General features: G+C 43.8%; 1 protein-coding gene across 1 annotated transcript; it reads right to left on the bottom strand.

Moving 5' to 3' along the window:
* Positions 1–544: 544 nt before the first annotated feature.
* On the bottom strand, positions 545–23454 carry PHYH (phytanoyl-CoA 2-hydroxylase). Its single transcript, XM_069978654.1, has 9 exons — positions 23265–23454; positions 16667–16719; positions 8364–8474; positions 7863–8031; positions 7434–7515; positions 4206–4387; positions 2670–2819; positions 1748–1882; positions 545–1116 (listed from the first exon to the last, which is right to left on the bottom strand). The coding sequence occupies exons 1-9, from the start codon at positions 23328–23330 to the stop codon at positions 1063–1065; spliced, it is 1002 nt and encodes a 333-aa protein (XP_069834755.1). The 5' UTR covers positions 23331–23454; the 3' UTR covers positions 545–1062.
* Positions 23455–25309: the final 1855 nt, after the last annotated feature.

Here is a 25309-nt window from a genome sequence, read left to right as displayed (position 1 = left end):
CCAAAATACAAACGGACCATTAAAAAAAGATGAACATTTTGCAATCAGTTTGCATCAGTCTGCTCATCAGTTTATGCTCATCTGTTTAATTAATATAGACGGATCCGTTAGAAACAAAGAAAAACGCTAGTGTGGCCGAGCCCTTACTTTTTTTTCTACAGCTGGTGCAGCGTGCTGTGTCAGCTTTATTTTCTATCTGTAGTTCTACAGATTCCTATAACTGAGATTCTCTTTTTGGTATACCTGTGTCTTGCCCTGTACTAGAAACAAAAGAGCATTGAATTTAGCTATTATGCTCCCCTTTTACTTACAGTCTGTGCTGACATGCAAACCATGAAAGCAGCTCTCTAGACTACATTATTATTTAGAAAAGCATTACTTTAATTTTAACGCAATTGGCATTAACAGATGCATGAAATATATTTCATACGAGACAACTTACCCCATTGAGTAAAGCTCAAAATATTAGCACATAATAGAGAAGGAACTGTTGGTCATCAGATTTCCAATATCAGATATTACAATACTAAAAAGAACAAATGGGTTTGTTTGCCAGTGTATTTCATTTTAATTAAGTCAGACAGAAATAGGTACAAATTATTAACTTAATTAACTGGAATATTAAAATTATAGAATACAGTTAAAATAATTAAAGATCTTAGGTGCTTTAAGTTTCTTACAAACTTGTATAAGTAGGGAATTGAGAGTAGATGGTATAGAGCATTGTTTATAGTTATCACAACTTTATTACTATGACCAGGGACTGTATGTTATAAGGTCTCTAAAATACACTGTAAATGTCACTTGGATGTTAAACATGAATGTATTCCGTGAGAAACCTGATAGGGATTCTTACACACAGTTGTATTGCATAGTAATAGAATTAATTTTATTCCCTGATGTTTTCACTTTTCAGAATCCATATCTTGTTTCCTCCCATTGAGTACTAGTCATTGTAATCAAACAATCAAAAATCATTTCTCTTCTTGAATAACAATTAAAGAGCCTGAGAACAAAGGGGGACTTGCTGTTCTCTACAGTAAAAGGAATACAGGACGCCAGTTACAGGTTGATCCTCTCTCCTTGTACAACTCGTCCTTTTACAATCCACGCATCCTGAAGCAAAAAAGACAATCAAAACGCTGGTATGACCAAAATGAAAACTCCTCAAACAACAACGCATGACAGCATTTCTACGTACTGTATATAGAACCCAGAAGAGAACACACTATTATGCTTTGTTGACAAAGCCGCAATTTGTGGACAGTTATATTGCCTGCCCACTATTTCACAATTTATATATTCATCACCTTTTGCTCATCAAAATTATTAAAGCCCAGAGCTGTATTGACACTTCTGCAGGTTGTCAAGTTTGTCATAGTAGACATCCGTTCTAAAATGCTGATCTCCAATAGACCTACTAAATATTGGCCAGTGTAAGCACAACACTTCCCAGAAAAAAAACATCAGATAATTCTGGCAGATTACAGCTCTGAATCTGCATGACATAAATACATACAGAAAGCTGATGGATAGTCTATAGACATGTCTGGGAGGAGTCTTTACAAAACCCATTATGGCTCATGTAAAAAGTGTAAACTGGGTGCAATACTACCCACAGTTACAGATCTGTAATTGCAGACCATACTATACTGATGTGTGAAAGAGCCCTGAGTTATTTGTATAGGAAAAATATTATGTACAATCCCACCCCGTGTCCAAATATTGTAACACAGTAATGTCGTACCTTTAAGGCAATTTCAGACTCTACTCCATAGCGCTTTAAGGCAAGTTCAGCAACCTCTTTCTCTATGTTTTCTTGGCTTGTTCCCTTTACATCTATATAGTAGCAATCTGAGCTGGCATAATGGCAGGAAATTGCCTAGTATTACATAACAAACACAAAAGAGGGAATCATTTTCACATGGACAATATAAATAGTGATACATGTAAAGCTCAATAAGGCATCTGTAGTTAGAAAGATACAATGTAAAGGTTTTGTCATACATGTTATTTTTCAGTTGATTTTTACTCTAAAAAGTGTTAATATGTTTCTACTAGTATTATAACCTGCTCTACTAATGCAATCTGCAACATTTCATGTTCTATACAGTCTCATTATAACATGGATACCTACATTTCATGTTCTATACAGTCTCATTATTACATGGAGACCTACATTTCATGTTCTATACAGTCTCATTATTACATGGACACCTACATTTCATGTTCTATACAGTCTCATTATAACATGGATACCTAAATTTCATGTTCTATACAGTCTCATTATTACATGGAGACCTACATTTCATGTTCTATACAGTCTCATTATTACATGGACACCTACATTTCATGTTCTATACAGTCTCATTATTACATGATACACACATTTCATGTTCTATACAGTCTATTCAGTCTCATTATTACATGGATAACTACTACCTGAACTGAATACTTGTGTAAATAGTCTTAGCTGCAGAAAGTATAATCGTATTATTGCACATTATCATATAGGAATGTACACAGACACTAGCAGGGGACATTATGGCGGTGGCAGTAGTACAAAGTAGAAAGCCAGATACAGAATATCGCATTTACAATGTAGTGCAGAATATGGCGCTATGTTCTAATCCTGGAGGGCTTTTTTGCAGATGTGGCACAGTCTTTACCTTCCTGAATCCAGCTGTCTTGTTCATTCCAGATCCATGGATAAGGATGGGGTGAAAAAACACAGTGTCTCCCTTTTCCATGGTCAAGTGCACTCTGGGAATGCTGGGATCATAATCACGGACTCCATGGTACATCTTATTTACCCCACCCTAAAAACCAAAAAATCTCTCACATTACTGTAAAAAAGTTATAGTTTAAAATCACACATTTCTGGTCCTGAAACCTCTGAACTGAATATAGACAAAGTGCCTTTATCCTGAGATAAACAAGGACATCCAAACCTTCACCCTTATTCCTTTAGAATGCCATGGGTTCCTACTCAACCAGTCTGTGGGGGCTGTATACTGTATGTGGCTACCAACTTGAAAGGACAAACCCTATGTATAGAACGCTTTCTTTCAGATGCTGTCTTAATTCCAGGCACAGTACAGTATACAGCTATCCCAAACTTTTTATGGGGGCTGGGTCTTCAGACATTGACAAGTTGACCTACAAATCTGAAGGGGGAGAGGCAAAAATCATAAGTTACTGCTAGTTGTGGAAATGTTTATACGCATAAAAAGCTAAGAAAGGGGTGCATTGGCAAAGCTTACTTTGTAATCAGCTGTGCCGCAGAAAGAGTCACTTCAGAGCGCGGCTGCGTTCCAGCACAGCCAATCTGTGCCTTGACGTCAGCTGCAGTGGGCGTCTTTTGTTCCAGGCTGTGCAGCGCTGGAATGCAGTCGTGCTGTCACACTTCCGACAGCAGAGCTGATTAAAAAGTAAACTTGGCCGGAGTACTCCTTTAAGATGTTAATCAAACATAGGATTTCAGGAAAACAGCACCTAGGACAAAAGACAAAAGAAAAGGTACCCATACATCTACTTTGTTCTTGGAGAGATAAGCCAGAGCAGTCTGGTTCCTGCTTAGCCCCTCCATATAGAGAACACAGGATCGCTTGATGGCTAAATGATCAATCGTCCATCAGTAATTAAAATGTATGCCCACCTTAAAAAAAAAGTCTTCTTCCTCCAGAGATTTCTGCCCTATGAAACATAACAGCTGGTTAGATTCTTCTAACCTGCTGTTAGTTTCTCTTTAAAAGCAAGATATTTTATCACATCATGAAAAATTTAACTAATTTAGGACAGGGGCAAAAAAAACTTGAAATGCTATTGGTACTAATAGAAAACAGCTAAAGAGGGCTAAGGGTCCTATTACGTGGCCCGATGACTTTCTGTAAGCGAGCGTCGATCTCCTAGATTTCTCACTTACTGAGCACATACACTGCTTGATGATCGGGCAGCAAGGGCTGCACAGACATCGTTAGCGATGTCCGTGCAGCCCTTGTAAAAAAATAAACTCCTACATTCCTCTCCATGCGTCCTGATCCCCTGCTAGCTTCAGCCCGCTCCTGGCACTGTGTAAAGTCACAGGCCGCTCAGCCAATCACCGGAACAGTGCAGTGGCCATTTTAAACTTTGTATTGTTTGTACCCTATAAAAGATATAATATATAAAATATTTTTATTGGACTGAAATCAAACGCTCTTTACCTCCCACTCTGGATAATCATGCCGTTTGAGCTCCCCTGTGTGGGTCCCTGGAAGAACCACAAGACATCCGTTGCTTCGGTCAATGCGCTCCATTGCTGTCCAAGAACAAACAATGCGGTCTGCAGGCCTAAATGGGAAGTAGTGGAGATCTTGATGCATTGGATGTCGAGAGGTCTTTTTACCTGTAATATAAAGTGATATATTGATGAATCAAAATCACATTGGCTTATAAAGCAGAAAAAGGCCAGAGTGGCACTGCTACTGGCTGCCTAGAAAGCATAAATACACCTACTTATATACACTCACCGGCCACTTTATTAGTTACACCTGTCCAACTGCACGTTACCACTTAATTTCTAATCAGCCAATCACATGGCGGCAACTCAGTGCATTTAGGCATGTAGACATGGTCAAGACAATCTCCTGCAGTTCAAACCGAGCATCAGTATGGGGAAGAAAGGTGATTTGAGTGCCTTTGAACGTGGCATGGTTGTTGGTGCCAGAAGGGCTGGTCTGAGTATTTCAGAAACTGCTGATTTACTGGGATTTTCACGCACAACCATCTCTAGGGTTTACAGAGAATGGTCCGAAAAAGAAAAAACATCCAGTGAGCGGCAGTTCTGTGGGCGGAAATGCCTTGTTGATGCCAGAGGTCAGAGGAGAATGGGCAGACTGGTTCGAGCTGATAGAAAGGCAACAGTGACTCAAATAGCCAACCCTTACAACCAAGGTAGGCAGAAGAGCATCTCTGAACGCACAGTACGTCCAACTTTGAGGCAGATGGGCTACAGCAGCAGAAGACCACACCGGGTGCCACTCCTTTCAACTAAGAACAGGAAACTGAGGCTAGAATTTGCACAAGCTCATCGAAATTGGACAGTAGAAGATTGGAAAAATGTTGCCTGGTCTGATGAGTCTCGATTTCTGCTGCGACATTCGGATGGTAGGGTCAGAATTTGGCGTCAACAACATGAAAGTATGGATCCATCCTGCCTTGTATCAACAGTTCAGGCTGGTGGTGGTGGTGTCATGGTGTGGGGAATATTTTCTTGGCACTCTTTGGGCCCCTCGGTACCAATTGAGCATCGTTGCAACGCCACAGCCTACCTGAGTATTGTTGCTGACCATGTCCATCCCTTTATGACCACAATGTACCCAACATCTGATGGCTACTTTCAGCAGGATAATGCGCCATGTCATAAAACTAGAATCATCTCAGATTGGTTTTTTGAACATGACAATGAGATCACTGTACTCAAATGGCCTCCACAGTCACCAGATCTCAATCCAATAGAGCATCTTTGGGATGTGGTGGAACGGGAGATTCGCATCATGGATGTGCAGCCGACAAATCTGCGGCAACTCTGTGATGCCATCATGTCAATATGGACCAAAATCTCTGAGGAATGCTTCCAGCACCTTGTTGTATCTATGCCACGAAGAATTGAGGCAGTTCTGAAGGCAAAAGGGGGTCCAACCCGTTACTAGCATGGTGTACCTAATAAAGTGGCCGGTGAGTGTATGTGTACCATATAAGAAGGCCACACTGACACTTTACTGTAAGGAGGCCTGTCATAGTGACAGGCTCTCTTTAAAACACTAAAGGCCCTTTACACGGGTAGATTATAGGCAATGAGCACTTCTAGAAGAGCTTACTTGGCCCATAATCAGCTCATGTAAAAGGGCCAGTAATCAGCCGAGAAGCCCCATAAACAGGAGACGTGTGGGTGATAACAACGTATTTAATTGTCTGCACGGACATTGCAGGGTTTTTTTGTGCAGCCTGGACGCTCAATTAGTTATGCCGTGTGAAGAAACTGATCAGCACTCATTTACAGCCATGGACAGTCAAACATCAGGTCATGTATCAGAAGAATATAATTGCCCAGTGTAAATGATGAAAAAGATCACCAACAATCAGTAAAATTGTCATCATTTATAGGTGTTTACCCTATTCTATGAGGCCTATAGAAGCCATTGCTGCCTACCACACAGCTCTTCCATCAAGGACACTTCTGGTCTGCTGGGGAGAATCTCCTATATTAAGTGTTTTTGTAAGTGTCCATGTCAGGAACTGTCAGAGCAGTAGCAAATCCCCATAGAAAACCTCTCCTGCTCTCCAGATTGAAAAGAATATAACTTTCTGCAGGACATACATCAGCTGATAAGTACTGGAAGACAGTTGATTTGAAAGAAAAAATTTTTTGGGTGAACTATTCCTTTAACCTCTACCTTTCAACTGTGATCACTGTTTGCAGTTTGTTAGCGCATTTTTACTCCCCCCGTCCTATCTGTTTCCTATGTGTGCCATCCTTTCTTTGTTGTACGATTCATGCATGTTCTGCCACACTCTGTTTATATGGATGGAATTTTTGCAATAATCTGGCTTTTTTGGGGTTTTGTTATACTTTCTGCACACTATTTTTTAAAGCCAACTTAAGTAAACAGTTATAAAATGAGGCCAAACACAGCCCAAAATACTAAACAAATACTACATAAGGCTATGTTCACACTACGTATGAGACCGGCCGTTCCGTGACCTCGGCCGAGTCACGGAACGGCCGGTCTCTGGCCGGATCATCTCGGCCGATACTTAAGTACTGACCGGATGATCTTTCCGGCCACAGAGCTCTGATGCGGGCGCATCAGCGCGCGCCCGCATCAGAACTCCCCATAGCCCAAAGTGAAGCAAGCGGCTTCACTGTGTGAACTGACAGGTCTTTCTGCGGCTGGAATTCACTGAATTCTGGCCGCAGAAAACTGACCTGTCCGTTTTTTCCGACGCCGCACAGATCCCGGCCGGAGCGTATACGATGTGTGTACGCTCCGGCAGGGATCCTATTGCACATAGGCTATGTCCCACCCCGCAAAACTACGGCCATAGTTCTGCGGCGAGAACTACGAGAACTAGTGTGAAATTTTGCCTGTCCTATTGATTCAATAGGATTTTTTTTATGCGGGATCCAACATCCACCCCAAGATTGACAAGTCAATTCTTTGGGTGGATGGCAGATTGCGCATTAGAAATCCTATTAAATCAATGGAACAGGCAAAATTTCAAGTGGAGCCTGCGTCCCTATCTCCTCTTAAAATTCAGCCCTATTCTGTCGTGTGAACATACCCTTAGAGCACAGTAAACACCAAATATATAAGAAGAACCCACAAAACAAAAATAAATAAGACATTTGTGTACATAGATTTTATAGGAGTATTTTATAAGTGACTTGCCTGCATCTGGCGGCTTATTGATCAGCATGGTGTGCATGGACATGATGTTGGGGCCAATGAAACACTCCACATACTGCAGAATCTAAAAGAAGAACAAGCTTTTATAATATGTATTGAATGTCAGGATCTTCAATAAAAATGAGAGAATATTAATGGTGGAAAGACAATAAAAGGGCACATATTTCTTACAGAAGCTATCCCCTATGTACAGGATAATGTATAACTAGATGATCAGTGGGGTCTGATGGAGGGACCCCCACAACCCCCAGAACAGAAGTAAATTGTCCTCTAAATGTAAGGATCAGCTGCATGCACACGCAGCCAGCCGTTCATTTATTTTCTATGGGGTCTCTGATTGATCTTGGAATAACCCCTTTAGCGGAAGGGAGAAAAACAGAGTATCTAATCCAGATTACCCTATAGATATACCTGTGGTAGACTGCAATATCGGAATAGTCCAGGAAGCTCCTGGAAGTCCTGAACTTTTGTAATGGCTTTCTGGTCTGGAACATACTCTGAGTTCGCAATAGCCACATCTCGCATCACAACGATTCCAGGTGATGTCAGTTCTTTTTTGCAAACTTTCTCAAAGACTTCCCTATAAAGAACAGTGATCTTTAATCACTAAAGGGTAACGAAAATACTTTACAAGGAGTATCAAAGTATTGCCTTGCCTACAAGGGAAAGCTACTACATAGTGAATCATGTAGAACAGTGCTTCTCAGTTCCAGTCCTCAGGCCTCACCAACAGGTCAGGATTTGAGGATATCCCATACAAATAACAGCTGTGATAATACCTGATGCACTGAGTATAATTATATCACCTGTGAAATACTAAGGAATTCCTTAAAACATGACCTGTTGGTGAGGCCTGAGGACTGGAAGTGAGAAGCACTGCTGTAGAACAATTATAGAAATGCATCTTTGTACCTAAAGTCATCTATATCCCTGTGTGACACCAGGTTTTTTATGACAAGGAACCCATTCTCCTCATAGAACTGTCTCTGCTCTGTGGTCAGGAGATCATTGTCCAAGGTAAAGCTGTTGGGAGTAAGCACAAGCAAATAAAAAAAAAATATCACCAGATGCTTTTACAGTGCAGACAACAATAAAAGGAAATATAGGTAAAAGGTTATCTATGACAATCTATGTTCTTATGTCTTTGTGAACTAAGTATCTGCCCTGTGCTTAAAGTCCAAGTAATGGATGTCTATGCTGTGCAGGGACTATAAATACTCCTTACTCTTAGCTTGTAGTATCTAACAGTATCTATGACAATTACTTCGCCCAAGTAACCTGCCACCTATATACTTCAGAAATGTATTTGTATTCTACTTTTATTAGTGGATTATACGATTATACTAAAGGGTCACTCTTGTCTTTGCCCTCCCTCCATAATGATAATCTACACCCTAAGCTAAAACTGGGAGGTGAATAAGAGGATTTTTTTTACTCACCGTAAAATCTCTTTCTCATAGTCTTCATTGGGAGACACAGATACCATGGGTATAGGCTGCTGCCACTAGGAGGCGCTGGCACTAAGAGAGAAACAAGGAAGTGACTCCTCCTGAGCAGGATATACCCGCCCACAGGCACTGAGCTAAACCAGTTTGTACCAGAGCAGTAGGAGAAGTCAAAAACAGGTACGGTAGGAATAATACTAAAACGGAAAAAACTACCATACCAAGGGAAAAAAACTAAAGAAAATGGGTGGATGCTGTGTCCCCCAATGAAGACTATGAGAAAGAGACTTTACGGTGAGTAAAAGAATCCTCTTTTCTCGTGCGTCTTATTGGAGGACACAGATACCATGGGACGTCCAAAAGCAGTCCATGGGGTGGGAACGATAACCACTAGACAAAGGAGTTTGAGAAGGCACCACGAGACAGAATAACACCAACACAACCATTAACAACAAAAGTAGGAAGGAAGCTCCTAGGAATAGAGCAAGGGTTAATGGTGAATGCTCCCGATCCACCGCAAAGGAAAAAAGGGTCTAGTCCCTGGAGCAATGTGCTGAATGCAGACAGAGGGAGTTGCGGCCATCCAGGAAGCCGAACAGAACTGGTAGGCTAGATGTGGGAAAAAAAGCAGACGCCCAGCCAAGTAGGCGACCACAGGCGGCAGGGACTTAGGCAGGGAGTAAGAACACAAAAAAGGTATCTATCAGAATAAACACCTCGGAAACACAGCGATAAAGAGAGATCCTGGAAAATGTATCATGGTGCATAGAGGCCTAAGGCGTCAAATAAAGGAGAAACAAGCAAATGTCCCTCATACAAAGTGCAAGGTGAGATACAGGAGAAGCTGTATCTCTGACTATGAAGCTGGGAAGAATGGCCAGGTTGAAAACACCATAGGCCTAGGAGTACAGTCTCCACTGAGAAGACAAACGTAGAGCACATGAGAATTATGGCAATCTGGAGGAAGCCATGACCTATGACATGAGTGACCCCATTTGGGAAAACCTACACATATGTTAATATGAAGAATGAGGCTTTGCAAACGTTATGCAGTACAGGGAAAGAAGGGAGCAGGAGAAAAGGAAAACCACAATCTGAAGCCTGTGTAAGTTGTCCTGGAAGGAGTATAGTAGTACCTGGTACCCCGCAGTGCCCGACAGAAAGGGGGAGCAGAGAAAAAGCTGATAGGCTGGGAAAAAACATCTCCATGGGCTGTTCAGCCTGAGAAAGAAGGTAGAACATGTAAAACACTCTGCTCTAAGGAAGATAAGAGGTACTCTAAGAGCATGGAGTCTCAGAAGACATCAAGGTAAAGGTGAATGGGAACAGGAGCTGTCACGGGGCAATGGATACAACAGGTAATACATAGACTAGAGTCTATATTGTGGTATATTACAGGGTCAAGTTATTAATGGGATCTATGTGTCTCCCAGGTTCCTAGCATATGCAGAGGATAGCTATCTGGGAAGGTTTAATTTCTAGAGCTCTTACCTATGTCTTGATTAGGTGCACCTGGCTAGGTATGTTTTAGAGCCAGGCTGCGCTGTTCACTGGGCCCCTTGGTAACTTTACCCATTGTTGAAGTGCCATTTGAACGGATAGCTATGGATCTGGTTGGCCCTATGGTTAAATCTGCACGAGGACATCAGTACATATTGGTAATATTAGATTATGCCACCAGATATCCAGAAGCTATACCGTTACGGAATACAGCTGCAAAAACCATTGCAAGGGAGTTGGTACAGGTGTTTAGTAGAGTGGGGATACCTAAAGAGATCCTGACTGATCAGGGCACACCATTTATGTCCAAGGTTACCAAAGAATTATGTCGACTCTTTAGAATTAAACACCTCCGTACATCAGTCTATCATCCACAAACTGATGGTTTGGTGGAAAGATTCAATAAAACCCTCAAAAATATGCTGAGAAAAGTGGTGGATAGGGTTGGAAGGGATTGGGACTGTCTGCTTCAATATCTAATGTTTGCGATTAGGGAGGTACCACAGTCTTCAACTGGTTTTTCACCTTTTGAACTACTTTATGGTAGGCACCCAAGAGGTCTATTAGACTTGGCAAAAGGGACCTGGGAGCAGCAATCCACCCCTTATCGCAGCTTGATTGAGCATGTCTCTTTGATGCAGGACCGAATCAAAGCAGTCATGCCTCTAGTTCGGGAACACATGCAGCAAGTACAGCAGGCTGAAAGTAAGATCTATAATAGGGGTGCTAAGCGTCGTAGTTTTAATCCTGGTGACCGTGTACCTGTACTAATTCCCACTGTAGGGAGCAAATTTCTTGCTAAGTGGCAAGGACCATTTACCATTGTTGGAAAAGTGGGTGAAGTGAACTATGAGGTTCACCAGCCTGGAAAGAGAAAACCAGAACAAATCTACCATATTAATTTGATAAAACCATGGAAAGACAGTGTCTCTGGTGGTAGATCTTCCTGTAAAACCAGCCCAGGTTTGTGTTTTACCTGAGGTGAGAATCGCAAAGTCTTTATTCCCATTTCAGACGCAGGAAGCACGAGAGTTCATAATGCAAAATAAAGACTTTTTCTCAGAACTTCCAGGACTGACACATGTAATAAAATAGGATATTGTCACCGAGCCTAGTGTTAAAGTAAAATTAAAACCTTATTGTGTTCCTGAAGCTAGGCTTGATGTAATTACAAAAGAAATTAACACAATGTTGGACTTGGGGGTAATAGAAGAGTTGACAAGTGAGTGGTCGAGTCCAATAGTTTTGATCCCTAAGCCTGATGGGTCAATCAGGTTTTGCAATGATTACCGCAAACTGAACTCTGTCTCTAACTTTGATGCCTACCCAATGCCAAGAGTAGATGAGCTTATAGAGAAGCTGGGTAATGCCCGTTACATATCCACACTTGACCTAACTAAAGGTTACTGGCAAATTCCACTAACAAAAAGTGCCAAGGAAAAGACTGCTTTTTCTGCACTTTTTCTGGTCACTACCAGTACACCAGATTGCCTTTTGGCCTGCATGGGGCTCCAGCAACATTTCAGCGTATGATGGACAAGATTTTAAAATCCCATACCCAGTATGCTTCAGCATATTTGGATGATGTTGTGATGGGAATTGCTGGGTACTACAGGAGATTTATTCCTAATTTTGCATCCATTGCAGCTCCCTTAACAGACCTTACAAAAGGGAAGAACTCTGTAATGGTTGAATGGACACCGGAGGCAGAGTCAGCATTTCAGGCTCTAAAGCAGGGGTGAGGAACCTCCGGCCCGCGGGCCGCATCCGGCCCCTGACACCTTCGGATGTGGCCCGCGGCTCCCCTGTGACATGCGCCGCTCTGGAGGAGAAGGAGCCGACACACACGGCATCCTCCTGTGTCTGTGACAGCTGCCAGGAGGATGCTGTGAGTGCCGGCTCCTTCCCCTCAGAGCGGTGCACATCTTCTGACTCCTGCCCTTCTGTGACGTGCGCCGCGCTGGTGAGGCAGGAGCTGGCACAGACACAGGAAGATGTGTTGTATGCCGGCTCCTGCCTCACCAGCGCGGCGCAGAGCGGCGCACGTCTTCTGACTCCTGCGGGCCGCGCGCGATGACGTCATTTCATCGCGCGCCGCCTGCAGAAGAAGACCGGCACAGAAGAGAGGAGGGAGAAGAGGACCTGGACAGCGTGGGAGCGGAGGAAAGGTGAGTGGGATGTTTATTTTTTTCATTTGGGGCAGACACTGGGGGTTAACTAGGCCACCAGGGACATGACTGGGGGGGGGGGGGTAACTAGGCTACCAGGGACATGACTGGGGGGTTAACTAGGCCACCAGTGACATGACTGGGGGGTTAACTAGGCTACCAGGGACATGACTGGGGGGTTAACTAGGCCACCAGGGACATGACTGAGGAGTTAACTAGGCTACCAGGGACATGACTGAGGGGTTAACTAGGCCACCAGGGACATGACTGAGGGGTTAACTAGGCCACCAGGGACATGACTGAGGAGTTAACTAGGCTACCAGGGACATGACTGGGGGGGTTAACTAGGCCACCAGGGACATGGCTGGGGGGTTAACTAGGCTACCAGGGGCATCACTAAGGATTCAAATCAGGTACAAGGGGCATCACAGAGGGTTAACTACAATAGCAGGGGCATTAGGGGAACAATACTTTGCCTTGTTCGGGTGCTGCAAACCCCCGCTACTAACTGCCGCGCACGGTATAACATTGAGTGCGGCCCTCGAATGATTTTATTAAGGTCCGACCGGCCCTCGACATGGAGAAGGTTCCCCACCCCTGCTCTAAAGCAAGCCCTGTGTTCCCAACCAGTATTGATCTGCCCCAATTTTCAGAAGCCCTTTACAGTACAAACGGATGCCTCAGATACAGACCTAGGGGCAGTATTATCACAAATAGTTGATGGGGAAGAACACCCAGTATTATTTATCAGTCGTAAACTAAACGACCATGAGAAGAGATATGCCACTGTAGAGAAAGAGGCTTTGGCAATCAAGTGGGCCCTTGACTCCCTCAGATACTATTTGCTTGGGAGAGAGTTCCACCTTATCACCGATCATGCCCACCTGAGGTGGATGCAAAATAACAAAGAAAAGAATAGCAGAGTGACCCGGTGGTTTCTTGCCCTCCAACTCTATAGGTTTACCGTCCAGCACAGGCCTGGTAGCCTCCAGGCTAATGTGGATGGTTTATCTCGCACTTATTGTTTGATGAACCACAGTGCTCAACCCTATAGGTTTACGCAAAGGGGGGAAATGTGGTATATTACAGGGTCAAGTTATTAATGGGATCTATGTGTCTCTCAGGTTCCTAGCATATGCAGAGGATAGCTATCTGGGAAGGGTTAATTTCTAGAGCTCTTACCTATGTCTTGATTAGGTGCACCTGGCTAGGTATGTTTTAGAGCCAGGCTGTGCTGTTCACTGGGTCTCTTAGCCTGGGAAGGAAGACAAGCTGGATCTCCCAGAGAGACATTGCTGAAAAACGCAAGTATACAGGTTGCTTTATTGTGTTTGGCTGGGCTTAGGCTAGCTCAGTTTGGTCCTGTAGTTAGGGACTGTATTTCTGTTTAGATAGCGCCTGGCTAGGAATTTCTGTTTATGATTTGTGTTTGTAAATAAGCAACCTGCACAATAAAACTGGCAAGGAAGCCAGTTTAAACATACTGCTGTGTCCTGAGTATTCCGTGTTGGTGTGCCAAGTGGACTGGATGACCGTGTCCTGCCTTTTACCCCAGAAAATTGTGTTCCTGCAAGCCTGGTGTGTTACATTATGTATACTACATCTAGAAACCCCAATGCCTTAAAGATGAACAGAGACGTTGCTTGGTAAGAGCAGAACAGCAAAAAGGAGAGAATAGACTGTCTATTGAGAAAGAGGGAGAAGAACAAAACTGTGTGCAGGGACTAATGGCCACTTTGAAGGGATCAACCAGCTCAACTGGAGCCCTAGGCAATTGGAAAGGCCAGAGCCAGATGCACTCCGGTGGACAGAGCAACAGAAAAACAAGGGGGCGTTAATGGAGAATGAAAAAAGGTTATTGAGAATTGGCAACTTGCGAAACCAAAGTAAGTCTGTCAATAATTCTATAAGTTTGAAGACAATAGAGCCTTAAGTAGGCAATTTCGGAATAACATTACTCAGAGAAGGTAACCAGGGGATACTTATTATATTAAATATTTTAACCTCATTGAGGAGAGAAGGGCTGCTTGAAGCTTTCCTTGCCGAGTGGTAAAAAAAACCCTCCCCACCAAACTACCTCAGGGAGAAGAAGTAATGGTATGCAGGAGCACAACAAAACACTGAAGTGAAAACAAGGCTTAATAGTCCGAATGGCCAAGGAAGGATGCTAGACCTCAAAGAGACCGGACACCTATGCCCTCGAGAAACATTAAGGAAGAAACTGGTCTGGAGAACCCAGACCTGTATCTGCCCCCTACTGACACTAAGGGCCCTATTCCACAGTAACGATAATCGGCCGGATCGGCCCCATTTGGCCCAATTCGGCCGATTATCGTTCGGTGAAATAGAGAGAACGATCAGCCGATGATCGTGTCATCGGCTGATCGTTCATTTAGGGCCAGACCTAAAATCATCGTTCCCCCACCGCGCATCGCTACGGTTGAATAGCGGTGAGCGGCGGGCGACCGACGATTTGAGAAGAAACAGCAGCAGCAGCATCATCATACATTACCTGGCTGCAGGGCTTCTTCTCTGCGCGGTCTTCATCCCCGGGTCCCGCGTGCTCTATCTTCTGAATGGCCGGTCAGCTGACGGAGCGCTCAGCCAATCACAGGCCGGGACCGCCGCGTGTGGCCTGTCAGCTGACCGGCCATTCAGAAGATAGAGCGCGGGGGACCCGGGAAGGAGACTGAGCTGAGGACAAGCCCTGCAGCCAGGTAATGTATGATGCTGCAAGGGCTGCAAGGACATCGGTAACGATGTCCTAGCAGCCCTCTCAGCGCCTCTCAGCAGCCCTCTCAGCGCCTCCTAGTGGCAGCAGCCTATACCCATGGTATCTGTGTCCCCCAATAAGACGCACGAGAAAGATATATTTTATAAGATATGTATAATTGCAATAGTATGTGTATATATATATATATATATATATATATATATATATATACACACACACTACCTTAAAGGGGTTATCCAGCAGTACAAAAACATGGCCACTTTGGGTGGGGTTTTGAAACTCCGTTCCATTGAAGTAATTGGAGCTTAAAGGGGTAGTGCGGCGCTAAAAAATTATTCACAGAATAACACACATTACAAAGTTATACAACTTTGTACCAAACGTCATCTTCAGATGGACGGCCGAGTCGCTGCCGCCCGTCCCCCCTCCGCCGCGTCGCAACTGTGCTCAGCCACGATTGGCTGAGCACAGTTATGCTCAGCCAATCGCGGCTGAGCATCAGATGACTCTGCAGAGGGCGGCCGGCATTCGGAACAGACGGAGCTGTTCGCCGGCCGGCTGAAGAAGACGTCACTGAATGAAGATCGGAGACGGGGGTCAGCACGTGACAGGTGAGTATAGCGCACCACACTTCCGGGTACACGGGTGGGGGTGGTGGGACACGGGGAAGGGGGCCATTCACAGACATAACATACATTACAAAGTTGTATAACTTTGTAATGTGTGTTATTCTGTGAATAATTCTTTATCGCCGCACTACCCTTTTAATTGCAAACTACACCTGAACTGGAGACAACAGTAGGGGGAAAAGTGGCCATGTTTTTGTTGCGCTGGATAACCCCTTTAAGGAAACTTTAAATATGTTGCTGCCCTGGTGAAAAACGTAGTAAAAAGGCTATTCTTACCTCTCCATGCTCCCCCAGTGTCCTCCTATGCCTTCTTCTGGTCCCTGGCTAAACAATCTCACCTCCACTTCTGAGATGGACTTGTCTTGGCTCAGCCAATTGCTGGCTGTGGTGGTGGGATCCTTTGGCTGGGGACCTGAAGATGTTGTAGGAGGACACAGAGGGGACACAGAGAGGTAGGAATAGCACCTGGACAGCAAAATTTAAATTTTTTAAAATCAGCTGAACACCCCTTTATTAATCTACAGATTAAATAAAACAATATTTTATACAATATTACAGTATGTAAAATTTTGTACAAAAAGACATCTAATTTATTGCCAGTGATATGCTTCTGTTTCTTTATATTTACCTCCTCTTCTTATTAACCAAGCTGAACAGTGCTAATGCTGAGCAAAAGTCTTAAGAATAGATCTAATGGAAACACAGAGCTATGGACTATACAAATACAATATTAACCTACCGAAAGTTTGGTGAAGTGGCTGTGGAAACTTGTCCTGACACAGGAACTGCTGTCTGAAACTATATGTAAGGCAAACACAATCCTTTCACTTTACAAATGAATATATTTTATGCAGTTTTAAAAAGCCAGGAATGGATCATAAATGGAACACATCACAATTTTATTCTCTTTTCAATTTTATTTCTGGCTTTGGCCAGAACTGAGAGTAGGAACCTTATAACTACTGACAGATAAAATGTATAACATAGATCTTCTCATGTAATGCCACATGTAAAAAGCATGGTGAAGACACTTTAGTACCACAACAGTACTGCTATGAAATTCCAACATGTGTAAATACAGTCTAGTAAAAATAGTTGAAAACGGAGAAATCAATAAGATTATGTGAAGCAACCCTAGGGGTAGAGAGACTATTAAAAAGTCAGGTAAACACAAGCACACAGGTGAGCTACATGTGTTGTTTGTACAGGAACACACTGTAACTTATCAACAATATAATTTAGGTCCTGTATGTACAGGGAGCCTCAACCTTGGCCGTATAAAGTGCAAATGAACGTCAGTGACTGAAGTTCATAGCTTTCACCTTTTGTAACATAACAGTGATTAAAAAATGTTACTAGAAAGTTACGGATGGCCAACTGGCTATCTGCTTTACAACTAAGGTCCATTAGGACAGATGAGTACCATATAAGGCTATGTTCACACAACGTAACTTTTGTATTAATCACAGCCATTGTTGCCAATTTGCAACAACGGCCGTGATTAATAAAAAAGTTATGTTGCACTACAGTCAGGGGGAATCCCGGCCATAGTGGCATACACTCCATCCCGGCCATAGTAGCATACACTCCATCCGGAATCCCTAGCGGCCGCAAGGAAAACTGACATGCTTACACAATGGAGAATGCGGCTTCGGCCGCACTCTCCATTGTGTGCTATGGTGAATTAGGATGCGGGCACACACGAATGCGCCTGTATCCCAATTCAGCACAAATGAAGTTAATCCAGCCAGTACTTCAGTATCGGCCGGAATGAACTTCACTGATTGGCCGTTCTTTGACACTGCCGGGTCACAGAACAGCTGGTGTCTTACAGTGTGTGAACCTGGCCTAAGAATATGAATAAAATATAAGAATCTAATAGTTTAGATTGCTGCCCAGTCTGATTCCTTGTTGCCCCAGAAGTTGTCTGGCAGCTGCTGGTTTCCTTGTATTACCAAAATAAAAAACATGCAAGAATGCAAAGAACAGTCCATACAGTCAGAGCCCTGGGGCAGCAGAGCCCAGCTATAGAGGTCAGTGGGCTGTGAACATTGATAAAACACCCAGACAACAGACAAAATTAGGGAACCTGATAACCCTGCATTTCAAGTTTGAAAATACAGGAAGAGAAGAGGTTTAACAGGCAAGACTTAGGGGCCAAAGGGAATGCCATACTCCAGGACCCGAAGGACAAGATCCTTCATAGTCCTCCAGTACAGTTGAATGATCTCACAGACCAAAAGAGGTGCCTGAGAGAACCCTAGACTATTACAATGCCAGCATAGAGGAGATAGTGCTGGCTTGAACGTATGTAGAATCTCAGAGGTGGGGTACCAGTTCAATTCCTTTTTTTCAACATTTTGCCTTCTGTTTTTGAGTCATGGCATGCAAAACATAGCATGTCTACTTTATGTTGCCATTATTTGTTAAATGTCCCTTTACTTATTTATTTATTTTTATTTTTTTTTGTAAATCTGTTGCATGAAATTCAGGTAGCTGTTAGGTCAAGAAGACACATTTTACCTTTCACATATCTGTCTGTGCTTCCAGAATGTAGAATGCTTCTATTCTCATGTGTGAAGTGTCAGAAAGGCTTTCCCAAGACCCTCATCAGCTGAAAGCAGCAATACCTCATAACTACCCCCCAATACCTGCTTGGAGCTCAAAATGCAGCTGTCAATCAAGCAGGGTTGAGAGGGGGAGTGAGGAGGCATTACAGCTTTGCTGCACTTTAGGACCCTGGGAAAGCCTCTCTGACACCACACATAGGAGAATTAAAGCACAGACAGATATATATTTAAGGTACCATGTGTCTTCTTGACCTAACAGCTACATGAACATGAATTACAGTTAATAGATTCACTTTAAAGCCTTCTACCGTCCTGAAAAACAGTAATGCCAACATAAAGTAGACATGTGGGAAATGTTAAAGGGGTAGTGCGGCGGTAAAAAATTATTCACAGAATAACACACATTACAAAGTTATACAACTTTGTAATGCATGTTATGTCTGTGAACAACCCCCTTCCCCGTGTCCCACCACCCCCGCCCGTGTACCCGGAAGTGTAGTGCATTATGCATTACCTGATCCGTGTCACGCCCGTCCGCCATCTTGTGCCAAACGTCATCTTCGGCCGGCCCGAACACCTCCGATCTTCCCGAGTGCCGGCTGCCTTCTGCCGCGTCAAGGACAAAAGTTTTGCACTATGATGGGTTTACAGAGCAGAGTAAAAAAGTAGGTGTGGTTTTTATTAAAAGACTTAAAGGTGTAGTACGGCAGTAAACATTTATTCACAAAATAACACATATTACAAAGTTATACAACTTTGTAATGTGTGTTATGTATGTGAATGGCCCCCTTCCCAGTGTTTCCCCCCACCCACGCTAGACCCTGAAGTGTTGGTGCATTATACTTATCGCATTCGTGTCAACCCTCGTCCGCCATCTTGGGACTATGACGTAGTCTTCGGGAGGTCGGCCGAACCGCTCCATCCGTTGCTCATGCCGTCCCCCCTATTTCGCATCATCAGCTGCTCAGCCGAGGTTGGCTGAGCACAGTTATGCTCAGCCAATCGCAGCCGAGCAGCTAATAATGCGGCATAGGGGGGCTGGCCAGAGGGACGGATGGAGCGGTTCGGCCGACCTCCCGAAGACTACGTCATTGTCACAAGATCGCGGATGGAGGTCGACACGAATGCGGTAAGTATAATGCACCAACACTTCCGGGTCTAGCGTGGGTGAGGGGAAACACTGGGAAGGGGGCCATTCACATACATAACATACATTACAAAGTTGCATAACTTTGTAATGTGTGTTATTTTGTGGATAAATGTTTACTGCCGTACTACCCCTTTAAGTCTTTTAATAAAAACCACACCTACTTTTTTACTCGGCTCTGTAAACCCATCATAGTGCAAAACTTTTGTCCTTTTTTTTGTCTAGTTTTAAAAATTTAATAAACAACTGATTTTTACCAAAATTCTGTTGTACACACTTTTATTTAGTCCCCCAAGAATGTATCGACCACAAGTTACCATTACCATAAAAACAAATGGGGGAGATAATCAAATTCTCATCAAAAGGTGGTACAATTTGGACCAAAACCTGGCCAACACTTGTTTTACTCAATAAGTGTGGCTTACCAGAAGGTGAGCAAGGCCTCGCTGAAAAGGGGATGCTATGCCAGCAGCTGATTCTGTAAAGCCAGGAATAAGGGGGGAGACAAGGACAGTGGGCTCTAATGCTAGACATACCCAGCTGTCCCTACCTACCTGCCTCAACTACCATATGCAGTAGAGGACAACTTGGTGACATCCCCTTCCTTTGCCAAAGGTGAATATAAAAAACATGAATGACAAACAAATGGCTGGTAGACAAGGCAATAAAGTACAAAATCAGAACCAGGAGACTAGTCAAAAGAAAAATAAAAGGGAGAATTATGATATACTGTATACGCCAATGTATACGCCAATGTTTGAACTAATGTGAAATATCTAAAGAAGCCTCTGATAATACTGATCCTTATCACAGGTGTAAGAAAACAGGAGCAGGGTTGCTGCGGGTGCAGGTTACTCACCTTTGTACATTATTTAGTTGCATATTATTATCAGCGACCTCATAAATTTGTTTTGGACACGTTCCAAGCACAACAGGGGTCGGATATATAGAGAATACACATATCTTACATACCGTATACATTGTCTTATGTCTGTCTACAGATACAGGAAGAGAAGTGAACTGCAACTACTATTTTAAATGGATGAAGATCTAAAACATCAAGAAACTTTTTATGGTAGTGAGAGCAATAGTGGTGACAAGCTAATTAGTGGGGGTCCGACTGCTAGGGCCCCATTGTAAAATTAAATGGGGTGTGGGTAGGGCTGGGCGATATTGGCCTAAATCAATATCGCAGTTTATCGTTCATGTAGCCGCGGTAACGATAAATTGAACGCCCCTTTTAAAAGCCACACCCCTTTTGAAAACCACATTTTTTCGATGGTAATACAAACGTGGATTTATTCCATATAACAATGTGCAGCAAACTTCATAAGTAATATACGACGTTTTGGCGTCTCCTACGCCATTTTCAAGTGCCACTTGAAAATGGCTAGGAGACGCCGAAACGTTGTATATTACTTGTAAAGTTTGCTGCACATTGTTATATGGAATAAATCCATGTTTGTATTACCATCAGAGTGCTGCAGAGTATTTTTTACTAGCTGACTTGATCCAAGATCTGGGATTCGACTGCTGGCAGCCACAGTTCATTTAGTGTGCAGCCTATATGGTTTGCTTTATCTATCTATCTATCTATGGACAGATGGGAGCTAGATAGAGAGATAGATAGATCTATCTCTTTCTATCTAATATCTACCCCCAGTCACTCTGTCACAAGCTGTTCTGCCGTGGCCCCCCTCTTCCTCACATACAGTTGGGGTCAGGTATGGGTCGGCACCTCCTTGCTCCACCGGCCACCGCTCTCGGTCTCTCCCGCACAGCCCCAGTCACTCAGTGTTGGTGTAGCTCCGAGCACATATATCTGCTGGCAGTGTCCGGGGAAGAGCGTCACACATGGCTGCTTCCAGGATTGACAAAAGATATCGGGCGCCGCGGATTCCTGTGCGGGACAGAGTGCGGTGCCCTGTGGAGCGAGGAGGTGCCGACCCATACCTGACCCCCTGAAGCCACTGTGCGTGCGGGAGAGGGGGGGCAGGGCTCACTGTGCAGCTTCCAGAGAAGCTAGAAGTGAGCCGCCCTGGCAGCAGCGCTGAGCACACAGCACGCCCGTGCGCAGCCTGTCAGTTCTCCAGCCTTTCTCTTCAGCCCCCGCAGTAGGATCTTCTATCCCTTGCCTTGCACCAGTATATGTGCGTCCTGGCTGGGATCGGAATAGTTTTACACAGGCCAGTCAGGGTAGGAGCAGGGACTTCGTGGGAGATTAACTGAGGGGGAGCAGTAGATGCGGCCGCCAAGTGAGGGGGAGGAAAAATACCGCAGATACCGTCCTGGCAGAGTTGAGGTCGGTTAACCGACACCAGTGACTGTATCAGTATTTTTACGGTATACCGCCCAGCCCTAGGTGTGGGTGTGGGGTAGCTTGTTACCCCCTATCCTCCTATAGAGCTAAATATCCCTTTAAATGTTCCATGCAAACACCTCAGTGTGCATGTAGTCCTAACAAAGTCCTTCTAACCATCAGTGGAGGTCTCAGCATCCTGACTCCAACCGATGAAAAAATGTAATATACCTCTATGACATATACAGGAGGCGTTCTGGTGTATTTGTTGTAGAGATCCAGTGGATCACTCTATGTAGCTGTTCCATAGGGATAATGATTGTGATCTGGTCATCTGTCATGGAGAACTGATAGCCCCCTCAGGCAAAGCAGCATAGGGGGCCTGTATAAGGGAGGGTACTGCAGCAGCAACAGGGTAATGGTGTGTTTACACAGAGAGATTTATCTGACAGATTTTTGAAGCCAAAGCCAGGAATGGATTTGAAAAGAGGAGAAATCTCAGTGTTTCCTTTATGACCTGATCCCTGTTTATAGTCCGTTTTTGTCTTTGGCTTCAATAATCTGTCAGATAAATCTCTCTGTGTAAACGCACCCTTATAGACCTTTACGGTGCGTTCACACGTACAGGATCTGCAGCAGATTTGATGGCCCAGAGTTAAGGCCCTATTCCACAGAACGATTATCGTTCATAAACTCGCTCCAACGACTGTTCGTTAACGATTTTTTTTTTAGCGATTGATAACACATAACACACATAGGAACATGAACGATATATGTAGTGCAACGATTATTTTGCGGTCGTTACATGGTCGTTTTAAAACGGTCGCCGGGGTGATCATGACCATACGACACATCTACTTTTTTTTTAAACCTTTTTACGAACGACTAAAAGATTTCTAATTTTACGAACTGATTAGCGAATTATCTTTCAAAAGACCAACGATTTCTTTTCGACATGCTGAAAAACAATTTTTAACGACAATATAACGATTTTGCCTTTGTCGTTTGCTCGTTTACACCAATTCCACTAATCGATTATCGTTAACGAGCGGTCGTTGGAGCGTGTTTATGAGCGATAATCGTTCCGTGGAATAGGGCCTTTACTTTGCATAGAATCTGCAACTTCAAATCTGCTGCAGATCCTGTAGGTGTGTAAGCAGCGATTCCCTAGCTGTCAGTGCCCTGTATACTGTGTGCATGCTGCTGCGTTATATGTGGCTGCACAGTGGTAGAAGCACTAGTACACACTGCCCGGTAACTCCCTGCATAGTCTCTTCCTGCTGCCTCGGCTGTCCTATGCCGTGTATACACAGAAGGATACGAGATGTCGCTGGAGAACGGAGAGGCGGCCTCCTCCCGGAGAGATCCCAGGGCCCCGGGACTGCATGCTTCTGGCGGCGGCTTCCTCTGCTACGGCTTGTGTGGAGGCGACACGGCGGCTCAGGCCTTACTGCCCGGTCTCATAAGTCTCCCTCCTCGGTCCCTCCTCCTCCTCCCACTACCGGAGCCGCCCCGGGCAAAGGGCGACGTGCGCTCCACACACCAGGGTGGCCGCAAAGTGAGAAGCACCGGACATAGCTGCCGCCGGCCAGACAGTGCGGCTATTCACCATACCGGATAACCGGACGGGCAGCAGCTCACAGCTCTACCTGCTGCTAGTGAATCACACATCCCGCCATATAGGATGGAGGATAGAGCGCTGCATGCACGGCCATCTGGTCAGCAGGACAAACAGTGCTGGCAACATAGGAATAGCACAGAAGCAAATCCTTGTAGATCAATTCAATCTATTTTATTATTACATTTTATCAATTGCCAAATCAGGTTTGCACACTAAAATGTAGATTTTTACCATGTAAAACTACGGTTCCTATAGGCCAAAACCATGTCCTCAGAAATAATAATGTTAGAGAAATACATTAATATATACCATGCACCCAGAAATACATTATAATATATACCATGCACCCAGAAATACATTATAATATATACCATGCACCCAGAAATACATTATAATATATACCATGCACCCAGAAATACATTATAATATATACCATAGCCCAGAAATACATTATAATGTATACCATGCACCCAGAAATACATTATAATATATACCATAGCCCAGAAATACATTATAATGTATACCATGCACCCAGAAATACATTATATTATAAACTGTAGCCCAGAAATACATTATAGTGGTACCTTGGTTTAAGAGTAACTTGGTTTAAGAGTTTTTCAAAATTGTGACTTGGTTTAAGAGCATTGCTTTGGTTTAAGAGCTCCCTTTACTGGGTGGGAGGGCAAGTGGAGGAGGGGCATGGTCTGCACAATGTGGTCTACAGCCCTGTACTCTGACCCAGGAAGTCTCGCTCACCTTCAAATCATGGTAGATCCACTTCAGGCTGGGGCTTACATCAGGGGACAGGACTGTGGAGAGAGTGCTGCTATACTGTGCCCACATCTGCCCTGCTCATTCATTCATGCTTCCTGCAGTCTCTGTCCGCCCTTGTGTTTCCCATTCTCTCCATTACTGTACAGTAACTTATAATATCACATAGTCAGCTGTTTCTGAATGTTTGTTTCGTTTGTTTTACATGTTATTCAGAATAATAAGTCATTATTTTTGGGGTGCGGAACCAATTGTCTACATATCAGTGATTTTTTAATGGGAAAATTTGCTTTAGTTTAGGAGTGGATTTGGATTACAAGCACAGTCCCGGAACAAATTATGCTCGTAATCCAAGGCACCACTATAATTCTTCCCTGACATTGGCAATCTGGGGAAAGTTTGGAGCTTACTATACACATTACATTGTTACATTTCAGGCCTGGACTGTTTGCAGTGGAAAGTATAATGCACAATGTGAGGGCCATCCGACTTGGAAAACAAGCTTTCGCTGTGCCCTGAATCAGGTGCACTACCAAGATAGTAAAATGTTCTCCGAGTTTAAAGATTTTTCAAGGGACCAACAAGATCCTCATAAGATATACAGGTTCAATGGTGTTCATCAAGATCTACCCGAACCCAATCCAAATGTTGCCGCCTTCAGTGAAGCCCCCAGTAATTCAGAAGGTTTGAGGTATTTAGTGCACTAGCGTTAACACAGGGAGCCTGGTTTATGGCTCAGTACAGCTTCAAGATTTACCACCTGCCAAAAAGGGAGATTGTTTATCTGAATAATATTTTGTCTTTCCTTTTATCTGACAGATCAAAGTCTTCTTAATGAGTTAAAGGATGATGACTAGACACTACGTATAAGTCCTGACATTATACGGAGTGCCCCATTTCCCAGGCCTGAGGAATCGGTGTGTTACCACATAGTGTTTTTGTTTCTAAATGAACATAAAGAATGTGGTTATATA

This window comes from Dendropsophus ebraccatus, chromosome 1 (genome assembly GCF_027789765.1).
Source record: "Dendropsophus ebraccatus isolate aDenEbr1 chromosome 1, aDenEbr1.pat, whole genome shotgun sequence".
In the NCBI taxonomy this organism is placed as follows: domain Eukaryota; kingdom Metazoa; phylum Chordata; class Amphibia; order Anura; family Hylidae; genus Dendropsophus; species Dendropsophus ebraccatus.
The sequence above is the reverse complement of the archived record's forward strand: the minus strand, read 5'-3'. Positions and strand labels throughout refer to the sequence as shown.